We start from the raw sequence: 19838 nt of genomic DNA, 5'->3' as shown, positions 1-19838 counted from the left end.
GCTACACCGGCTTTCAAACTTTTAAGATGCGCAAGCCCCCTTGACCTCTTGACCGGACCTCCTAACCCCCTCATGTTCCACGTGACTATCCTAACTGGGGAGTCTCTCACACCCCTACCCTTCTTATCCACCATCATCATACCACCGGGCCCTGCCCCATGATCCTGACCCACCCCTATCCATTATTAACATTAAACCCCTTCCCCCCTCCCCAAACAACCCCACCCCCGACATTTCCTCTCGAAAAAACATCTCCCAGCATCAATCCCCCCACCCCACCCCCTCGCTCGCCTCGTAGGCCCATCGAAACCTGATAACCAGGCTCCAATGTCCGCAGCCCTCCTCTCACCTCACCTCCGTTCACTAGCCGACTTTAGTTAGCTAGCGCGGGTGGCTGCCCCCCCCCACCGCAAGGTATACCGTCCCCTCCCACACAGTCCCAGAGAAAAAAAAACAACAATCCAACCCATACAATTCACTAAAATAAGATATAACCATCGCAACAAAGAATGCCAATCAACCCAAACAATAACTTGAACTTTGTAACAATGTTAAGTGAAGCAAATTACAAGATACATCAATGTAAAGAAAGTTATAGCATTTATACATTTTCCAGCTCCCAATCACAGTCCACAGTCTCTCTTCCAGTTCCGCTCCTCATGTCTGTCGCAAGCCTTCTCCCTTCACAAACGCCTCAGCCGCCTCCACTGTTTCAAAATAAAAGTCTTTGGCGTTATACGTCATCCTCAGCTATACCATACCAAATCGCACCCCCTTGTTGTACAGTGCTGTCTTCACTCGGCCGAACGCGCTCGCCTTTTTGCCAACTCCACCGTCAAGTCCTGGTAAATCGGAACCCTAGCACCATCCCACTGCACCTCGCGCTTCTGCTTTGTCCAGCTTAACACCTTCTCCTTCATGTGATATTTATGGAAGCAGATAATTACTGCTCTTGGCGGTTCATTTACTTTTAGCTTCAACCTTAATGACCAATGAGCTTGGTCCAGCTCATACCGGCAGGGGTTCTCACCCTCCCCCATAACTCCGCTAGCATCTTAGCAAAGTACTCTGTTGGCCTTGAGCCCTCTGTCCCGTCGGGCAATCCCACAATTGTCAGATTGTGCCACCTCGAGCGGTTCTCCAAGTCCTCGAGCTTTGCTCGGAGTCCTCTGTTGACCTCCACCACCCTCCGCAGCTCGTGCCCCATCAGGGTGAGCTGATCGTTGAGTTGCGAAACGGTCTCCTCCACTTCCTTCATCTTCTCGCGCTGCTCTCGGACCTCGGCCGATGTCTTTGCCACAGCTACTCTCAACGGGGCGATTGCCTCCTCCACCAATGACTTCAATGCGACCGTCATCTCCTTCCTCAAATCCTCCATGTGCCACGCAAACTGCTTTTCCAGCTCCACAGGCATCACCTCGGTCACCTTTTCCACCATAAATAAGTGGTGCAGCCCCACCATGCGGTCTGGCATCCGGCATCTTGTCAGCGCTTTTGCCGGTCCTCTCATTCGGTGGCGAGCCCACGTTTCCTCCCTTCTTCGCTGCTGATTTTCGTATCCTTCAACGACTTAATATTTTTCTTTCTTTTTCTTTCTTCAATCTTTAAAAAAAAAAAATTCTTCCTTCAAAACAAAACATTTTTTTTCAAAAAATGTTTTCTTTTCCTTTTTTATATTCCTCAAAAATTCCCCTGGGACCTGACTTCAGACTTCTTAAAAAAAAACACAGTCTGGGCTGGAGCCACCCGATGTGGAACATCTCCCCTACATCGCGCCCTGGCTTCGGGCCTGCCGCCTCATCCTCAGTTCGGCTCCGCCCCTGCTGCTCCATATGCCGCGCGCCCTGGGCCTGACGCCTCAGCTCCAGCCACCCGACACACACGCAGGGTTCCTCGCCGGTTCTCAAACTGGTCCGGCTTGACTCCCGGGACCGGCCCAAAGGCCGTTGAAAATCGGGGCAGCGGGGGGCCGGGGGGACGGGGGAGAGCGAAAAAAAACGGGGGAACCCCCAAAAGCGCCATAGACAGTGGCCACCGGCGGGAGCTCCTCTCAATGCGGCTGACCAGTTTGCAAACGCCACCTGAAGTCTCCTTAGTCAATTTAAGTGGTCCTCTTAACTCATGACCAAAAATTAGTTCAAAAGGACTGAATTTGATTGACTCATTAGGTGCATCCCTAATTGCAAACAGTACGAATGGAATTCCTTTATCCCAATCTTCTGGATAATCTTGACAATAAGCCCTCAACATTGTCTTTAATGTCTGATGCCCCCTTTCTAACGCTCCCTGCGGTTCTGGATGGTACGCAGTTGATTTGAATTGTTTCATTCCTAAACTGTCCATAACTTCTTTGAATAATCTTGAGGTAAAATTTGATCCTTGATCCGATTGTATTTCTGTGGATAGTCCACATCTAGTAAAGAATTTAAGTAACTCCTCCACAATCTTTTTAGCTGTAATATTGCGTACTGGAATGGCCTCTGGAAACTAGCAGACACATCCGTTATAATCAAACAATATTGATTCACAGTTTTCGTTTTAGGAAGCGGTCCTATGCAATCAATTAAGACCCTTGTAAAAGGTTCCTCAAATGCTGAAATGGGTATTAAGGGCACTTGTTTTATCACTGCTTGAGGTTTTCCTATCACTTGACATCTTTATGTAGTCCAGGCCAATAAAAATGTTTTTTGATTTTAGCTTGAATTTTCCTTACTCCCAAATGACCTCCCACTGGTACCTCATGTGCTAGTCGCAACATCTCCTTTCTGTACCCTACCGGCAATACCACTTGATGACCTTCTGCCCACTTTTCATCCGCCTGCTTATGTAAAGGTCTCCATTTTCTCATTAAGACATCATTTTTACGGTAACAACATTCTGGTATACACTATTCTTCTTCCGTGTATGCTTTCTGATACATCCGTACTATTTCTATATCTTTCTGTTGTAACTCCGCCAATTTTCCTGAACTAAAAATATCTGCCTCATCCTCCACCTGTTCTTGTTCTTTTCCAACCATCTGATCAAAAATCGTTTCTGATAATTGAACTTCAACTTTATCTTCACTCTTTGATTTCTCCTCTTGTCTTAACCTGTGACTTTGCGACAATCCAGAAAACTCCCAGGATATTCGTCCTTCAACACTTCAGTTGTCTGATTTTCCACTGGCTTATCAACCACAGTAGGCATCACTCCCACCTGCGGTCCAGCTATATCATTACCCAAGATAAACTCTATTCCTGGACAAGATAGTTTCTCTATTACTCCGACTACCACTTCACCACTCTTCATTGGACTTTCCAACCTTACCTTATATAATGGAACACTACTCTTCTCACCCTGAATTCCACATATTACCACCTTTCTGGCAATATTCCTCCCAAACTACATAACTCCTCATCTCTTACCATCAAAGATTGACTAGCTCCCGTATCTCTTAAAATTGTGACTTCTTTACCTCCCTCTCCTGGTACACCTGAGTAACCTTGACCCACACAAGTAAATTCTTCAAAGAGATCTGGCACCTCCTTATCAATCACCTCTTGATCAGGCTGTACAATCTTTTGCACCTCCTTTGCTGCACTTGGGCTTTCCTTTACCACTTTAACCAACCCCACTGACTTATCCTGTTTTATCGCATAAACCTTCCCAGTGCTTTTCTTCAACCACCAACACTGTGACTTTACATGGCCTCGTTTATTACAGTGAAAACATTTGAAACTTTTCATTTCTCTTCCACCCTCCTGGATTTCTTTTTTAATCTGAGGTACACTCTCCTTATTATCTCCCATCAGATCTCCTTTACCTCTACCGCTTGAGTATTTCTCTTTTCCCCAGTTTTTATCCCTCACAGGCTGAAACTGATGTCGGAAACCAAGCTTTGATTTATGAACTAATTCATAATCATCTGCCATTTCTGCTGCTGACCTCGCAGTTTTAACCCTCTGTTCTTCCACATGAGTTCTCACTACATCAGGAATTGAATTTTTAAGTTCCTCCAAAAGTATAATTTCTCTGAGAGCTTCATACGTTTGGTCTATTTTCAAAGCCGTTATCCACCTATCAAAATTACTCTGTTTGAGCCTTTCAAACTCCATGTATGTTTGACCAAATTCTTTCCTTAAATTTCTAAACCTTTGTCTGTAGGCTTCAGGCACTAGTTCATATGCACCGAAGATGGATTATTTCACCTCCTCATATGTCCCAGGTACCTCCTATGATAGTGATGCTATCACTTTACTCGCCCTACCTACTAGCTTTGTTTGAATCAGTAATACCCACATGTCCTGTGGCCATTTTCTTTGTTTAGCTACCTTCTCAAATGAAATGAAAAAGACTTCTACCTCCTTCTCACCAAACCTTGGCAATGCTTGGCCTTATTTAAATAGATCCCCACCAAGCCTTCGACTATGACGCTCTTTCTCTTTATCCTCATCACTATCCTCAAACTGTATGTTTCCCTTTACATCTGCCAATTTTAACTGACTGTCATGTTTCATGGCCATTTTCTGAAGATCAAACTCTCTCTCTTTTTCCCTTTCCTCTCTCTCTTTTTCTTTTCCTCTCTATTTCTTTCTTTCTATTTTGCTTTTTCTTCTTTATCTCTTTCCCTCTTTTTCTTTTTCCCTGATCTGAACCTCCCTTTCTCTTTCTTGCTGTTCTGCTCGGGCTATTCTTTCTTTTTCCATCATTTTGTATTCAAGCTGCTTTAATTCTTTTTCATGTTCACGTTGTTCAACATGTAAATTAATTTTTTACATTTCTAGTGAGTCAGACTGTATCTCATGCAATTTTAAATGCTCAGCTACTGTCGTAAGTACCCCTTCTTTCGTATGCTGTCAGGTAACGTTAACTGCGATGTTTTTGCCAAATCTAAAAACCTTTTTTTAGTCTCTCGTAAGGTACTGCGTGTGACCTTCTCTACCCCCAAAAACTTCCGAGCACTGAAAGAGCCATTGTCCACAACACACTCCCTACTTATACTATAATACCACACCTGAAAAGCAAACACAAATATGCTTACCCCTCACTGTCTTTAAGTTCACTCAGCCAACCCAATCACGAAAGATCGACTTTTATCCCACAGGGCCCCAATTTATTATGGGCCAGGGTTTAGAGAACATCAAAGTATATAATGGAGTTCACTTGACCCACAACGTTTAATAGATTGTGGTTATGGGGGGCACAACAGCCCACTTTACTGGTGTGATGCAACAGAGATCTAAAGTATTTTTAAACAAAACAATGTTTATTCTATGAATCCAGTTAACATTTTATAAACATCTTATCAACTACCAACACTAATACAGTACTCTATATGTAACCCTCAGTAACTTTCCTGACAACATCCATAAGTCAAAGACCCTTGCTAACAAAGACAGTAGGTTTGCATTCTTTACAGAAACAGGTATTACTTTGAAATTAGCAAGTGATCTGGAGACATTCTTTAGCGTGCAGAGAGAGAGAGACCAAAATACACCTCCTTGGTTTGAATGCAGCTCCCAAACTGAAAACGAAACTAAAACTCAGAGCCAAAAACATCTTCCAGCTCAAAACAAAAGTACAAAGCAGAGCCAGAGCCCAGCTCCACCCACACACTGACGTCACTGCAGCCATTTGAGAAGACAAACATTTCTTAAACCTCATGACAGGGGTTCAAATACAGGTCAATGTTTTTGTCTTTCCAGGAATGGAAACATGGTGCTTCCTCTGTCTGAGCCAGCAGGTGTATGCCAAGATGAGTGTTACAACAGTAGTTTATTTTTCACTGCCCTGTCTGGAAGCTCTCTAGCTTCCATACAGTGATCTTTTTTCTGGCGGATCTGTGGGGTGGTTCCTTTAGTTTAGTGGTCTCGATGGATCCTTTTAGGTGATCTCGGGGGGGGGAGGGGGAGTCCCTTTAGTTAGGGATTTCTGGGGGGGTCTCCTTATCTAGGGGATAATTGGGGTTCCCCCCATCGAGTGGATCTCAGGAGACCTCCTATCAAGGGGGTCTTGGGAATCCCTCTATTCAGGGGGTCTCTGGGTGGCGGGCGGGCCGGGTCACCCCCTTACTTGGGAGGAAGGGGGGAACGTAGAAAATCCGGGGTGGGGGTTGAATTGCAATGTGGGGGGCTACTTTGCGATAACGGGGGCGCGATGGCCGGCCGTGGGACCTCACTATCGGGCCACCCGCTCAAAATGGCGGCCTGATAGCAGGATTTCCTCGGGAATACCTCGTATTCCTTGCCATGCATAAATTTGCTCCAATTCACCTCCGGCAGGAGAACATAGTCTCCCAAACATAGAATCCCAGCCATTGTATGGGCACCAGGGTCCCGGGTTCAATTCCAGCCTTCGGTGACTGTGTGTGTGGTTTGCACATTCTCCTGTGTCTGCGTGGGCTTCCTTCGGGTGCTCCGGTTTCCTCCCACAGTCCAAAGATGTGAAGGTTGCAACGTTTTGGGGTGAATCAGGTAGATCTAGAAAGCAGGGGTGGGATTGTAGAGATCTGGTGCCTTTCAAAATGATGCCCCGGTCTGTGAGGAGCCGGTCCTGCTTGCGAGCTCATCTCCCCAGCGCAGAAAATCTGTGTGGCCTCAACAGGAAGAAACTCCCCCAAAAAACAGCTAAGTGCCGTTGAATAGCAGTGTTATTCTCGGCACTGCAGCTGAGCAACACCCTACCAACTGCACCTGAAACTGGACTCTGAAGTTTTTCAGGTGAATCGTGCCCAAGGTAGTTCACAGTATAAGAATCATCTGGGGGGATTTTGAGGAGAAATCCACAGACATCCATTTGGTTCAGAGAAAAGTGTTTCTTATCAGTCATATTGTGTGCTTAATAGTGACTTTGGGTTCGATTCAACCAAATGGGAACAAATCCGCATAGCGAGCGCGTTTAGACATGTATTTCCTGGTGCTCGCAGTGCCAAGAAACACATGGCTATTCAATGCAACTCGCGTTGTATAAGGGGCCTCAATGGGGAACATGTGGCCAAGGCCACATGTTTTGTACAGTTGGGAGCTCCTCTCGTCAGAACTCCCCAGTGTAGAGAGAGATTGGGGACACCATTTTTAATTGGCATCCAGTTCTCCGAGGTCCAAGAAGCGATCCCCGACCTCCCCCCAAGCCCGAATGCACTAAGAGAGGGACCTCAGCTTCACTGCGCACTCCCACAACACCCACGCAGCGCACCCCCAGCCCGATCGCATGCGCGCGAAAGTGCCAGCTTGGCACCTTGGCAATTCCAAACTGGTACCTTGGCAGTGCCAGGCTGGCACCCAGGTGGCATTGCCAGGCTGCCCAGGTTGCACCAGAAGTGCCAGGGCACCATCCTGCCCAAAGAGCATGCAGCTAGGGGCCTGCGAACCCCTGCGAGACCCCCACAAGTGCCTTTCAGTCTGGTTCCTGATTGCGGGGACCAGTACTGAATGGTGCTTGCCCGACGTCTCCGAGGCAACGGGGATGAATCTCAAAGCCTCAGGTACCTTGGGAATCTGCACATTAAGGTGACTGCACATGTCTCACTCTAATATGAGATTTGCCAAAAAGTGAACCCGTCCACAATGGGCGAACATCTTGCGAGATCGCACCGGATCTTGCGAGGCATTGCGATGCGGGTAGATCCCAGGAAGCGGGGTCTTCCGGCTTTTTGCGGCAATGCTGCACCGTGGCGAGTTGCTTTTCCAGCACAGCTTGGCCATTGGTTCGTGCTCTTTGTGTGTTAATTACAATTAAAGATGTACTTTGTAATCCATGTTAATCTTAAAATTTATGTGTAATTGTTTAACTCAGGGGAGAGTAAAAGAATAATGCATCATAATCCAATTATTTTCATGTTTAATAAATGCTTTATCAAAAATGTAAAGTTACTGGGTAGGACTCTCCGTCCCGGCAGACCCGTTTACTGGTGCGGCGTGCCCCCGCCGGCAGTAGGATCCTCGTCCCAGCAGCCGGCCAATGGGATTTCCCATTGTGGCCACTCTCATGCCGTTGGGAAATCCGTGGGCGTGAGTGCGCTGCAGGCGAAGCGGAGGATCCCGCCGACAGAAAATCCCGCTCACAATCTTTTGAGCTAGGGTTCCATCCTGGGATTTACCCACCCAGTTGTAACATCAACTAGGATCATAACACTATCCAACCTGGCGTGTCACCGAATATACCTTGGGACTTCACAATTTCCCCCTGTTCTAACCCTATGGATTTTTCCACTCTCACCCACTTCCAGCTGTCACTCCAGAAAGACAATCCCTCCAAGGAACCATCGCTTAAATACCATCAAGGGTAATCCAAGATGCACAAAGTCCACATCAAGCATCAAACCCCATGGAGACCAAGAGCACCAGAATAATGGAGATCTGCATAGGCCTGCCAACAGCAAACCTTCCCTCACAACTCTCGTTCCATCTCAAAAAAATGACTCAGCTTGTTCCCACACATTTTCTCGGATGCCCCCTCTCCATTGAACTCCCTGGTAGGTAGTGACGACCTGCGCACTCACTTCCAATATCCCCTTCAAAGGTGAGGTCACCAGGTTCACCAGCTATTGTAAATCATGCCAGCATGATGCCATACCAGCACAATGTGGGTAGAAGTGCCAGCAGGACGAATTGCTCTGATATTATAATGTATTAAAATGAGGTTCCTGGCCTTCCTGGGTGGGTACTTCATTACATCAGGGGCGAGGAGCATGAAAAATCAGGAAATGAGACCTCACTGGTGAGAATCTCCTTTCCTAACTCTCGCATGATTTGGGGCCCCGGTCACCATGTACGCTGGCAGCTACCGTGGGCTCAATATTCTGACCATAGTATATTCACACATTCAAACAATAAGATAAGAAACAGGAGATTTTACAAACATAAATTATGAAAAAGAAAAAGCACCACAAATATAGATGCCAGTTCACGCGATTGCCAGTCTAGAAATCAGAGTACAATGAGGATTCCTTCATGTAAGAACTATGGTTCAGGCGGTTTCAGCTAGCTGAAGCAGGATTTGTAGAATTCCTTTCAATGATGGGGGTCGGCAAGATGAGTTTGGTATGCAGAGACTTGGTTTTCTCGACAGGTTATGGCAAAAATCTTCCAAAGAAACAGGCTCAAAGGTGGCATAGATTTGATACAGGCTGTTGGCCAGCCTACAGTCTTGCTTTGATGTTTGCTGGTTAGAGTTTAACAGCAGACTGAGTTTCAAGTTTAAAAAGTAATATTAAAACTTTTGAATGGCTAGAGATTTAAGTCAGTTGATGTTATCCATTAATGAGTCAGTTGCAGACTAACAAGCGATTTCTATTCCTCTGGTCAAAATCCATTGTTCACCTTCAGAGATAGATGGATAGGTGGCTTTTCGCAGCTCTCGAGATATAATGAGTTTTATTAGCTCCCTCCTTTGTTATAGAACCATGTTGGGGAGACAGATCATCTGCTGATCACTAATTTAGTTAATTCTAATGTGTCCTCACAATTAGATTCCACAAGGAATCCTTTTGTCCTTTAACTATTGTTGGAAATTTCCAGAAACTGTAGCCAACTTGGGAACCATGTCACCTGTAACAGCCATCTTTTGATTCAGCAAAGTTCATTTTTTAAATAAGCAAAAAGATAAGGCTGGATTTGAACAGTTTGTGATCTCTTTAATATCTCAAGGACATGACGTTCCTTCTGCCCTCTGAGAAAAAATGAATTCTATTTCATTTTTAAAAACACGTGGTCTTGCAAAAGAGAAAAGGAAAAACGAGGTATACATTCATTCTCTCATTCACATTTGAAAGTTAAACACACATCTCACAGATGCAATGTCAGTTCTCTGCTGCATTCTTAATGGATAATACTCAGGAGATGGCATCAATTATGACATTGTCCTTTCCCACAATGTGGGTAATTTAGTTAAAGGGCTATAAAAGTAAACTCTAGTGGAACAAGTCAATTTCCCATGGTATTACACATGGCAAGCCAGAGAATATGATCTCTTTCTTATAGAATTATAGAATCTTAAAGTACAGAACGTCAGTCAGTCCATTGTGTCCGTGCTAGCTCTTTGAAAGCCGTCTAATTAGCTCTGCTCCCCTGACCTATCCACACAGCCCTGACATTTTTATGGTTTTGCTGTCTTTGGGATCAAGTTTCTCTCTTTCTCTTCTATTTCTGTCTCACTCCTTCATTTCTCTTCTTCTGTCTCCCTAACTCTTTTTGTTACTTTCTCTGTCCTCTTCTGTTTGTCTCTTTTTTATCTTCCTTTTCATGGTGTATTGGAAGACAGCTGCAATCAGCAGGATGGAAAGAGATTTCAGGGAAAATGTGGCCTTAAGCAGCTCCCTTTCCATCCCCTCCCACCTATGCTTCTCATTCATGTTGCATTCTTACCCCTTCACTGTTCCACTACCCATTCCCCTTCCTTCATCTCCTCAGTCCTGGAACTGCTCCTGCTACCTCCTTTTTGAAAAATCCTTCTTTTGCTTTACATCCACTGTCACTTTATTATCCTAATCCTCCATTCACTTTTCACCCCATTTCAATTTACTGCCCTCAAGACCTGATGGCAAGACCCTCTCAAATACAACTTCCTTTATTTTCCTATCCCCTTTTGATCTGTTTCTGTCACACTTCAACATTTTACCCAGAAAAATACTTTTCACTGTACCTCGGTACATGTGACAATAAACAAATCCAATCCAATCCAATCCAATCCAAGTTGTTTCAGAAGAGATTTTTGGTTTAGGTTATCATGCCTCTGAAATTCTACATACAATATTGTGTCAAATTGTCATCAATATATCTGCTGTTTGATCCCTGCAGAATTGAATCCAGCATAACTTCTTGGTCAACTCAGTTTCATATCATTGGAGGTTCTCCAGTGTAAAATGGCAGATTTGAGCTTGGGATGCTTGTAAATTATGCAAAGTTAGATTTGGTAGAAGATTTTACTCAGTTGGCAGGAGAGCAGCGGTTAAGTAGCATTATCTTTGGGCTCAATGCATTAAATTTATTAATAGTTGCATTGCACAGGTTATATGTGTTTTTGTCCTACTTTTTAAAAATGTCTTCAGTTGTCGAATGTGACACAGACAGCTGGAAATGAAGAAAGGTATTGTAAGGAGAAGTAGAAGAGTTCCCAATGACAGTGAGACTGATGTCCAATCCTTCCTTGAAGGGATCAAACAAAGGGAGAGAGAAAGAGAGAGAGACTGCTGGGTTTCTATTCAAATAAGTTCAGAAATCTGTCTCATTCCTTAGCCCTAAGTGCCACGTTTCTCACTGTAGGAACTGAAAACCAATTCTGCAAGGTGTTCCATAACAAGACCAGAACACATAAGCTAAAATACATCACAATCTCCTTTTGCTTTCTTGAACAGCCGAAGCATAAACAAATTCTGCACTCACCAAAATTAGCAAGTATACAATTAATCCTCCACATTTTACTCTTGTTAAAAAGGACACAAACAAGGAATCTTACAACATGTCTAAGTAATTCGCCATCTTACCATTAACAATAACTCAAATGCAGAACATTAAAATCCCTGTCTATACTTTAACACTTTGATACCAATATATTTCTTATATTAGTTGTTCACTGGAAAAACGTTGTCTTCATCCAGTATTAAAATAACACGGTTTATATAATTATTAAATGTTGGGACTGTATCTTTAAATTTAAAGTAAAATGAAGGAAGATATGTGACCTTGTATGAAGTCTGCCTGACAGAAAGACTGAATGGTTTGATTGTCAGAGATCGAAAGAAGGTGCAGACTGCTTAACTGGGAAGTGCAAGATATTTATGCTTGGAGACAAAGGCAGAGCCTGTGTTTTAATAATGGAGACTGTTGCGTCTCTGAAGTTCCTGAGAAGTATTGAGAATATCAGGTTGTAAACAGTTGTGCTTTAAACTGTCCATTTAGTTCCAAGATGAAGGAGAGTTGGGCTCTCTCACGACTAGTTCATTAGCATTTCTACCTAGATACAAGGCTGATGTCACTCATATTACTATGATGTGGAGATGCCGGCGTTGGACTGGGGTGAGCACAGTACGAAGTCTTACAACACCAGGTTAAAGTCCAACAGGTTTGTTTCGATGTCACTAGCTTTCGGAGCGCTGCTCCTTCCTCAGGTGAATGAAGAGGTATGTTCCAGAAACACATATATAGACAAATTCAAAGATGCCAAACAATGCTTGGCATGTGGGCATTAGCAGGTGATTAAATCTTTACAGATCCAGAGATGGGGTAACCCCAGGTTAATCACCTGCTAATGCTCACATTCCAAGCATTGTTTGGCATCTTTGAATTTGTCTATATATGTGTTTCTGGAACATACCTCTTCATTCACCTGAGGAAGGAGCAGCGCTCCGAAAGCTAGTGACATCGAAACAAACCTGTTGGACTTTAACCTGGTGTTGTAAGACTTCGTACAGTGCTCACATTACTATGGGGAAGGATGCAGAAAAAACAATTGTAAACACCAAGTTATAGTCTTTCCTTGGACATCACTAAATATCAAACAGTTTTTTGGATCTTCATGACTTGAAGTGAGGGAGAAGCTAAAGACTAACTAAGTCTCTACAGTTCACCACACAGGAAATGTGTGGGAGCTAATGTTTTCATTGGGAAGACCAAGGGCTGGATTCTCCACCCCGCCACGCCATTCGCCATGCCTGGGCGCAGGTGGCAGAGGCGGTTAGCACCCTGGGCAACACAATCCGGACCAGCCAGCAGTACAGAAAAATACTGCATGACCTCCTCAGGGTGGCCAGGGTGAGTAGACAGCACTGTGCCCTTGGCACCAACCTCCATCCCACACATCCGTAACTCCACCCATCTAACCTGGAGGATGGCCGAACCCGCACCCTGCACTAGATGCCTGCACCCATACGGGCTGCCATGGTCGGATGCCCTGGCCACTGAGGCCACCGGCTACCTACCCCATGGCTCCATGCAGCGGACTGTCATTTTCTGCTCCCCCCTCCCCCCAGGAGAAGGCCACCCACAACAGCCAGGAGCGGGAGAAGACAGGAAGGGGAAATGGCAGACCTGTGGTCCCTAACCATGCCAGAGCAGAGGGCACTGGGGGTGGTTGGTGGCCCGGAGGAAAGGAAGATTGCCGAGGTGGAGTTCAGCTGCGGGCGAGGAAATGAGACCCTGCTTAGTTGCATTTCCCCGTGACACATGAGTCAACCCCCACACCACCGTCACCTACAACATCCCCCGTCCCACGGTCTAATCATGCGTCTTGTCTTGTGTCTTGCAGGAGCTGCAGGAGATGGGGCGGGTCCATCTGATTTCCCCCGTCCCCAGCCAGTTCCAGAGCCAGAGCCCTCCCATGATCCGAGCAGCGATGGGAGCAGCTCAGATGGCAACCCTCCACCCAAGACTAAGGACACTCCGGAGCTCGAGTCAGAGGATGACACTGACTTTCCATCACAGCTGTCTCCAACATTCTCCACCATCCCAGAGACACTCGCCTAGGTTGGGCACTTAAATGCAGAGGCTCCTGGGACACTCTCTGACGTGCACTACACAGCTGATCCGGTACAGAAGGTGGAGGTAGGAAAACCCGAGGGGGCGGACGGTTGGAGGGCAGGCCGACCCCAGGGACTTCTGGAACGGACAGTCCCATCGATTGTGGGGATGCAGTTGCAGATCCAGGGACTACATGAGGGACCTGCAGGTGCAGTTGGAGGGGTCCAACTGTGTGCAGCAGCAGGAGGTGGTGCCGACAATGCATGTCACCCAGGCCAACACCAGACAGGTGGCGACCGCGGTGGAGGCATTGGTAGCGACAATTTTGGCTCTAGATCAGCATGTCCAAGGCCTGGGGCATTCTGTCTTCACCGGCCTCCACTGGTTAATGATTTCCCACCGACTCGACCAGCCTCCCAGGCTAAGTCCGAGTGGTTTATGACATGCCACTGCCTGGACCTGCCTCCACAGGCTAAGTCCGACTGGTTAGGGCAGGGCCGAGGCCCAGAACAGGATTTCCGCCTTGCAGGCAACTATGTGCCAAAGCGACCTGAAAAACACAGCAGAGCTCCTGAGCGTGGCCCAGTCACAGTAGGACATGGCTGGGAATGTCGGCGGCATTGCCCAGGCACTGGTTTACATGGCACAGACATAGAGGGAGGTAGCCGGGTCCCAGAAGGAGATGGCGCAGTCGCGGGCTGATGTGACACAGACCGAGCAGATGGTGGCACAGTGACGGCGTGATGTGGCACAGTCCCAGACGGAGAAAGGTCCACTCCATGTGCCCCATAGCGATGAGCATGCAGACCCTGGTCGAGGCAAGAGCGGGCCTCCAGGACTGGAAGTGCCAGATGGTGGGGGAGCCTCAGGGGTTTGCTTTGCTTGCACCCCCATCCCATGGAGTAGCCTGGGGGCCATGGGGCACACCGAGGGAGGGGGAGGTGATGGGGCCCGTGCCTGTATCTCCCGCAGGGTAGGTGCCGGAACACCTCAGCACCTCGGACTCCCTCACTCCTGTCGGTGTTGCATCTGGTGGGCAGCGGGCTGAACAGGGTGGCACCTCGTCACCTGGGACACCCGAGCAGCAGCTAGACCCATCCAGGCCCGGTCGTCCCAGTTCACGCCAGCCAACGTGGACCCAGATCATAGGGCGGTATTCACAGCAGGCCACCTCCAGTCCTGCTGTACCATCCGGGGACTCAACTTGACATAGCGTTAGCGCCCGTAAGGCCAGCAAAGGTAGACTCCAATTAAGTTGGCAGGGGTGCAGGGCAGTTTAGTTATGGGGCTAGGGCACAAATCTGTACATATTTGTTCACATTAAACACGTTACCATTGTTACAACCTGCCTTGGTGCTCTGTCAGATGGGTGTGAGGGGTTGGCAGGTCTGGGCTGGCCAGAGAGGGGATGCGGGGAGGGAATGGGCGGATGTTGTGGGTGGCCCGTGCTCTCCCCCTGCTCCCCCCCTGACCATGCCCACCACCGACACCCCAGGGATCCGATGGGACTCTGTGATGGAATGGCCAGCTCTCATGCATGGATCATCTAGGTGGACGGTGGATAGCGCTACAGTGGGCAAGAGTTAGATCTCGTCATATAATGTAGAGCACCAGAGCTCACCGCAAAGCGGTTTGTCATCATCCTCCATCCCATGGACCAGACCCCTGTTACTGCCAGCCCAGGGCCCCAACCTCCTCGTGTGGCAGGTATGTATTACGGAGGGGGTTGCTGGCGGGGGTGGGAGTGAAGGGGTGTGGAGGTGAGGTGTGGTGTCCGTGCCCCTGGCCAGGCCCCTCTGGAAGTTCAGGGCGACCATCACCTTGATGGCCACTGGGAGCAGGTGTTCTCCTCCTTACCCCCACGGTGCCAGGTGTTCCATGATCTGGCAGGTATGTCGCACTGTTTCTGTGCTCAGCCAGTCTTTGACGGCTAGCCCGGTCTGGCATGTCTTCGAATGACAGGTACTGCCGGCGCACACGAGGCCTCATGCGGCGCCTCCTTGGCACCTGCTCCTCCTCAGTCTATTGGGTGGCTATCTCTCCATCTTGGGTAGCTGCCTCCTGTCCCTCTGTGGCACGCTCCACTGCTGCAGCTTCCTTATCGTCGAGCAGCTCCAGCTCATAAGTCGTAGGGCATCCACCAGGGCTGCAGTGACTAGCAGGAAGGCCACCATTGCTGATTGAATTCCAATATACATTGTCTGCAGGGGTTGAAGGGCCGACATGTTAGCATGGTGCGTACCCACATGCCCAAATAGGTCCAACAGCCTACATGACGGCCCTTTTTGGCACTGCGGGTTCTGCCCCCACATGTCTCTCCCCCCCCCACCCCATCCCCGCACCCCTGATCCTGGTTCCATTGGTGCCTGGCACTGTGGGGACATCTGGCCCTGGTGCCTGACCCTGATGCCAGGGGTACCATTGGCTGGCGCTGCCCTTGCCAGCTGTATGCTCAGTGGCCCCTGTCCGGTGCCCCCCCTAGGGGCTACTGTTGGCATTGCCCTGGGTGGGCTGCCTGATGCCCCGCAGGGGTGGCTGGGTGGGGGTTAGTGAGGGCACCCATACGGCCGGTGTCACTCTGCAGAACCAGGGACCAGGGTAGGTGGTCAGTGGGGTGCGCAGCAAGATGGCTGCCTTGCAGGCCACAGTAATGGCGGTCGTGCCTGGTCACTGCCCCAGTCCAGTGGGGGGGTCACCTTGATCACTTGGCCCATTCTCCCATCACCCACCACTCCCCCGGCCCTGGCAGGGCCCCCCACCCCACCCCACCCCAGCCAGCCTGGCCAGTGTCTGGCCCGGCAGCCCACAATCACTCCTCTTTGTGACATACCTCGTCTCTCTGCCTCATCAGCCACAGTTTTTCACGATTTGTAAAAGCACAAGTGAATCGCACCATCGAGAACTCGGTCCACTGGAGGCGGAGCATTGCGGAGGCCCTGGAGAATACTGGGTCGGGCCCACTAATGATACGTCAATGGTGTTTACTGTACGTGCATTCCGGAATGCATTGACGCCGTTATCGAGGTGATGGACAATTGCGATTTGGCGTCAAATCATCGCCTGCCGTCAGATCCAATTCTGTGGCCAATCGCGTTTTTCCCGATTTCGCCATAGTCTCACAAACTGAGAATTTCACCCTAGAACTCTGCAACTGTGCCAGCTTTAAAGTGTCAGATCTGCATGCAGGTTCATGTTGGTCTCTAACAGTAATGTCATGACCAATATCAAACTAGAAATTATGATGATATTGATCTTGTTAGACCAATATCAAACATACATATAGTTCGGACAAAAGCACTTTCAAGCTAGGCACTTGTACATTGTGGCTATTGGTTTAGAGAGACACAGAGAACCAAGAGCTGACCACTCTCCTACCATGTATGGGGTATGGACTTTGAATGGAAGGGAAATAAATGGGGTAGGTAGGAAGAAACAATTTACTGATTTAATTTATAAGATAAATACTAATTCAATCTTACCTTGAAGAGCTGTACACCAATACAGGCAAACATGAACTGCAGTAACGTGGTCACTATCACAATATTACCAATGGTTCTCAGGGCCACAAACACACACTGAACAACGTGCTGAAAAGGTAACAAATGTGACTGTTTCAATATTTTCCATAACATAAATGCAATTTGCTAAACCTAAAATCAGAACTAGCAAGTGGTTTCAAAAGATAAATTGAAATGGATTCTGCAGTTCATGGGATAACAAATTTTTACCATGCTGTGATTTTTTTTTTTATTCACTCATGGGATGTGAGTGTCCCTGGAAAGGCCAATATTCATTGTCTATTGTCATGAATGCACAAATTTGCAAGATGATTATGTTTTAAAATGCATCTTTAATTTAAAGTGGAACAGACAATTCTGGAAAGTGTGTAAATAGAATTCCCGGTAAACACCTCAATTCTCAGAAGTGCTTATGTGATCTCAGGTTGCCAAGGGGAGAAAAATAGAAACCCTAACTTTGAAGTCCTCTCCACCTACTTGGTTACACTCATAACCACAGGCTGCCCTATGGAGGTCCTCTCCCTTCATGAAGGTGGTTCAGCTGCTTTGGTAATTTCTTTCCTTCAAATGTTTGAAAGGTGCAAAGAAGATGCCTCAAAATGGAGATGCCCTCTTTCTCCTTACATGGCCCTACAAGCAACGGCAGGCTCTTTTTCTGCTGGATGGCCTTCTATTGGCCCTCCAGCTTCGAGAGTCCATTTGAAGTCATAACCAGACAGCGAGTCAATATCTGGCCACTAATTGGCCAATCCAAACAAAATTGTGTTGCTACTCCCTATGCATTGCATGGTCATGGCCTGCACTTGGTGGCAATTCCAGAATCTCAACATTAAATGAAAACTTCTGCTCATTATGTCACCTAAAAGGAGAGATTGGGCTCTTCGATTATGAGAAAAGATGAGGTGAAAAGGTAGGTGTTGCATCTCCTGCATGGAATGGTGCTGCAGAAAAGGGTGACTGAAGTGCGGACCAGGGTATATTCATTCAGTATGAAGGATGGAGAGGAAATGGTTCTCCTGACATGGGGCGGGATCCGACCCCCCGCCGGTTCTGAGAATTGCCAGGGGGCAGCGTGAATCCCGCCCCTGCTGGCCGCCGAATTCTCCGGCAACAAAAATTGGGCAGGGGCAGGAATCGCGCCGCGCCGGTCAGCTGCCCCCCCCCCCCCCCGGCGAATCTCCGGCCGGCAATGGGCCAAAGTCCCGCTGCTGAAATGCCAGTCCCGCCGGCGTGAATCAAACCACTTACCTTACCGGCGGGACTGGCGGCGCGGGTGGGCTCTGGGGTCCTGGGGGGGAGGGCGGGGTGATCTGGCCCCGGGGGGGGGGGGGTGCCCCCACGGTGGCCTGGCCCGCGATGGGGGCCCACCGATCCGCGGGGGGCCAGTGCCGTGGGGGCACTCTTTTCCTTCCACCTCGGCCATAGCCTCCGCGATGGCCGATGCGGAAGTGACACTCCCCCTGCGCATGCGCGGGGATGACGTCAGCAGCTGCTGACGCTCCCGCACATGCGGGACTTCCGCCGGCCGGTGCAGTCCCTTCAGCCCCGGCTGGTGTGGTGCCAAAGGCCTTTCCCGCTGGCCGGCGGCGCGCCAACCACTCCGGCGCGGGCCTAGCCCCTCAAGGTGAGGGCTTGGCCCCTAAAGGTGTGGAGAAATCCGCATCTTTGGGGTGGCCCGACGCCGGAGTGTTTCCCGCCACTCCATCCCGCTGGGAACCCCCGCCCCGCAGGATAGGAGAGTATCCCGGCCCTGGTTCTAGGAGGGAGTGAAAGGGGTGAGAGCAAAAGTGTGTGACATAGAATGGACATGGTCTAGGGCCCCTTCAACCACAGTTGGCAAGTGGGAGAAAGTCTTGGAGACACTATCAGAAAAAAACTAAGTGGCCTCTGGCACCGTTACGATTACACCCCTGTACATTCACACAACTGTACTCAGAATTCATTCAGCATTAATTTTATGTTCAAATCAATTACCTTCAATCCCTTTGCTCTATTAATGGCTCTTAAAGGTCTCAATACTCGCAGCACTCTGAGAATCTTTACGACTGCTATTGCACTGGAGCTGCAAAAAGAGAAACTGTATTAATCAAGGAGAAATGCTCTCTTTTATTGATTGATACCAATATCAATTAGGGGAGGGGACAAGTGGGAACTTTAAATTCCTGTTCCTCATCTGCATCGTTTCAGTAATGTTCCCACCTGAAACAAGCAGAAAACACAATGTGGCACTGGTCAACAGGCAGGAGTGGAATGATGTTGCTACCAGGGATATTGCTACCAGGGATCATAAAAAAATCATCCCATGATAAAAGGAATGGTCATAGGGCAATCAGACAAGAAGGGGTTCAGGATGACATTACGGTTCTTCTACTCCTGACACCACAGTGAAAGGCCCCAACTTCTCCCACAGGTTGGCCTGGTGGTAAAGCCATAAAGTCTCATTGTGCAGGCCTTGGGTTAAAATAGCAGTTGGGTCCCCATCATGTCAGCAGAGAATGATCTGCATATTTAAAGAAGGACTCTGCCAATTCTCAGTGGGCATCATTCCAATCTGCTCAACGGTTTAAAATCAGAACCTGTGTGAAGTGCGCAGTACCTCGGTGGGTAAGTGCCAAGCAAGCCGAGTTAAAATGTCTCTATAATTTCTGAAAATGATGGGCGGGATTCTCTCAGCCTGGGGCGGGGCCGGAGAATCCCCGTGACCGGCGCGAATCACGCCACGCCGCCTCGATGCTGGGACGCGATTTTCTGTTGAGCGGAGAATCGGTACCATTGGTGCCAGCGTGGTCGGCGCGGCGCCAGTCGGCGGCCGCTCTATGCCGATTCTCGGTCCAGAATGGGCCGAGCGGCCGTCGCAAAAAAACCTGAGTCCCACCGGCGCCAT

The 19838-nt window shown here is 48.3% G+C and overlaps 1 protein-coding gene across 5 annotated transcripts in view; it reads right to left on the bottom strand.

The window, feature by feature from the left end:
* cacna1c (calcium channel, voltage-dependent, L type, alpha 1C subunit) overlaps positions 1-19838 on the bottom strand; it is a 1623635-nt gene that overhangs the window by 504907 nt on the left and 1098890 nt on the right. For all 5 annotated transcript variants that reach the window (XM_072484617.1, XM_072484613.1, XM_072484615.1 and 2 more), the window contains 2 exons: positions 18929-19016; positions 16916-17023 (listed from right to left, as the gene is read on the bottom strand). In XM_072484617.1, coding sequence (XP_072340718.1) covers positions 16916-17023; positions 18929-19016 — 196 coding nt within the window. The remainder of the gene's footprint in view (positions 1-16915; positions 17024-18928; positions 19017-19838) is intronic.

This window comes from Scyliorhinus torazame, chromosome 19, assembly GCF_047496885.1.
Source record: "Scyliorhinus torazame isolate Kashiwa2021f chromosome 19, sScyTor2.1, whole genome shotgun sequence".
NCBI lineage: Eukaryota > Metazoa > Chordata > Chondrichthyes > Carcharhiniformes > Scyliorhinidae > Scyliorhinus > Scyliorhinus torazame.
This window is presented reverse-complemented; position numbering and strand designations above follow the sequence as displayed.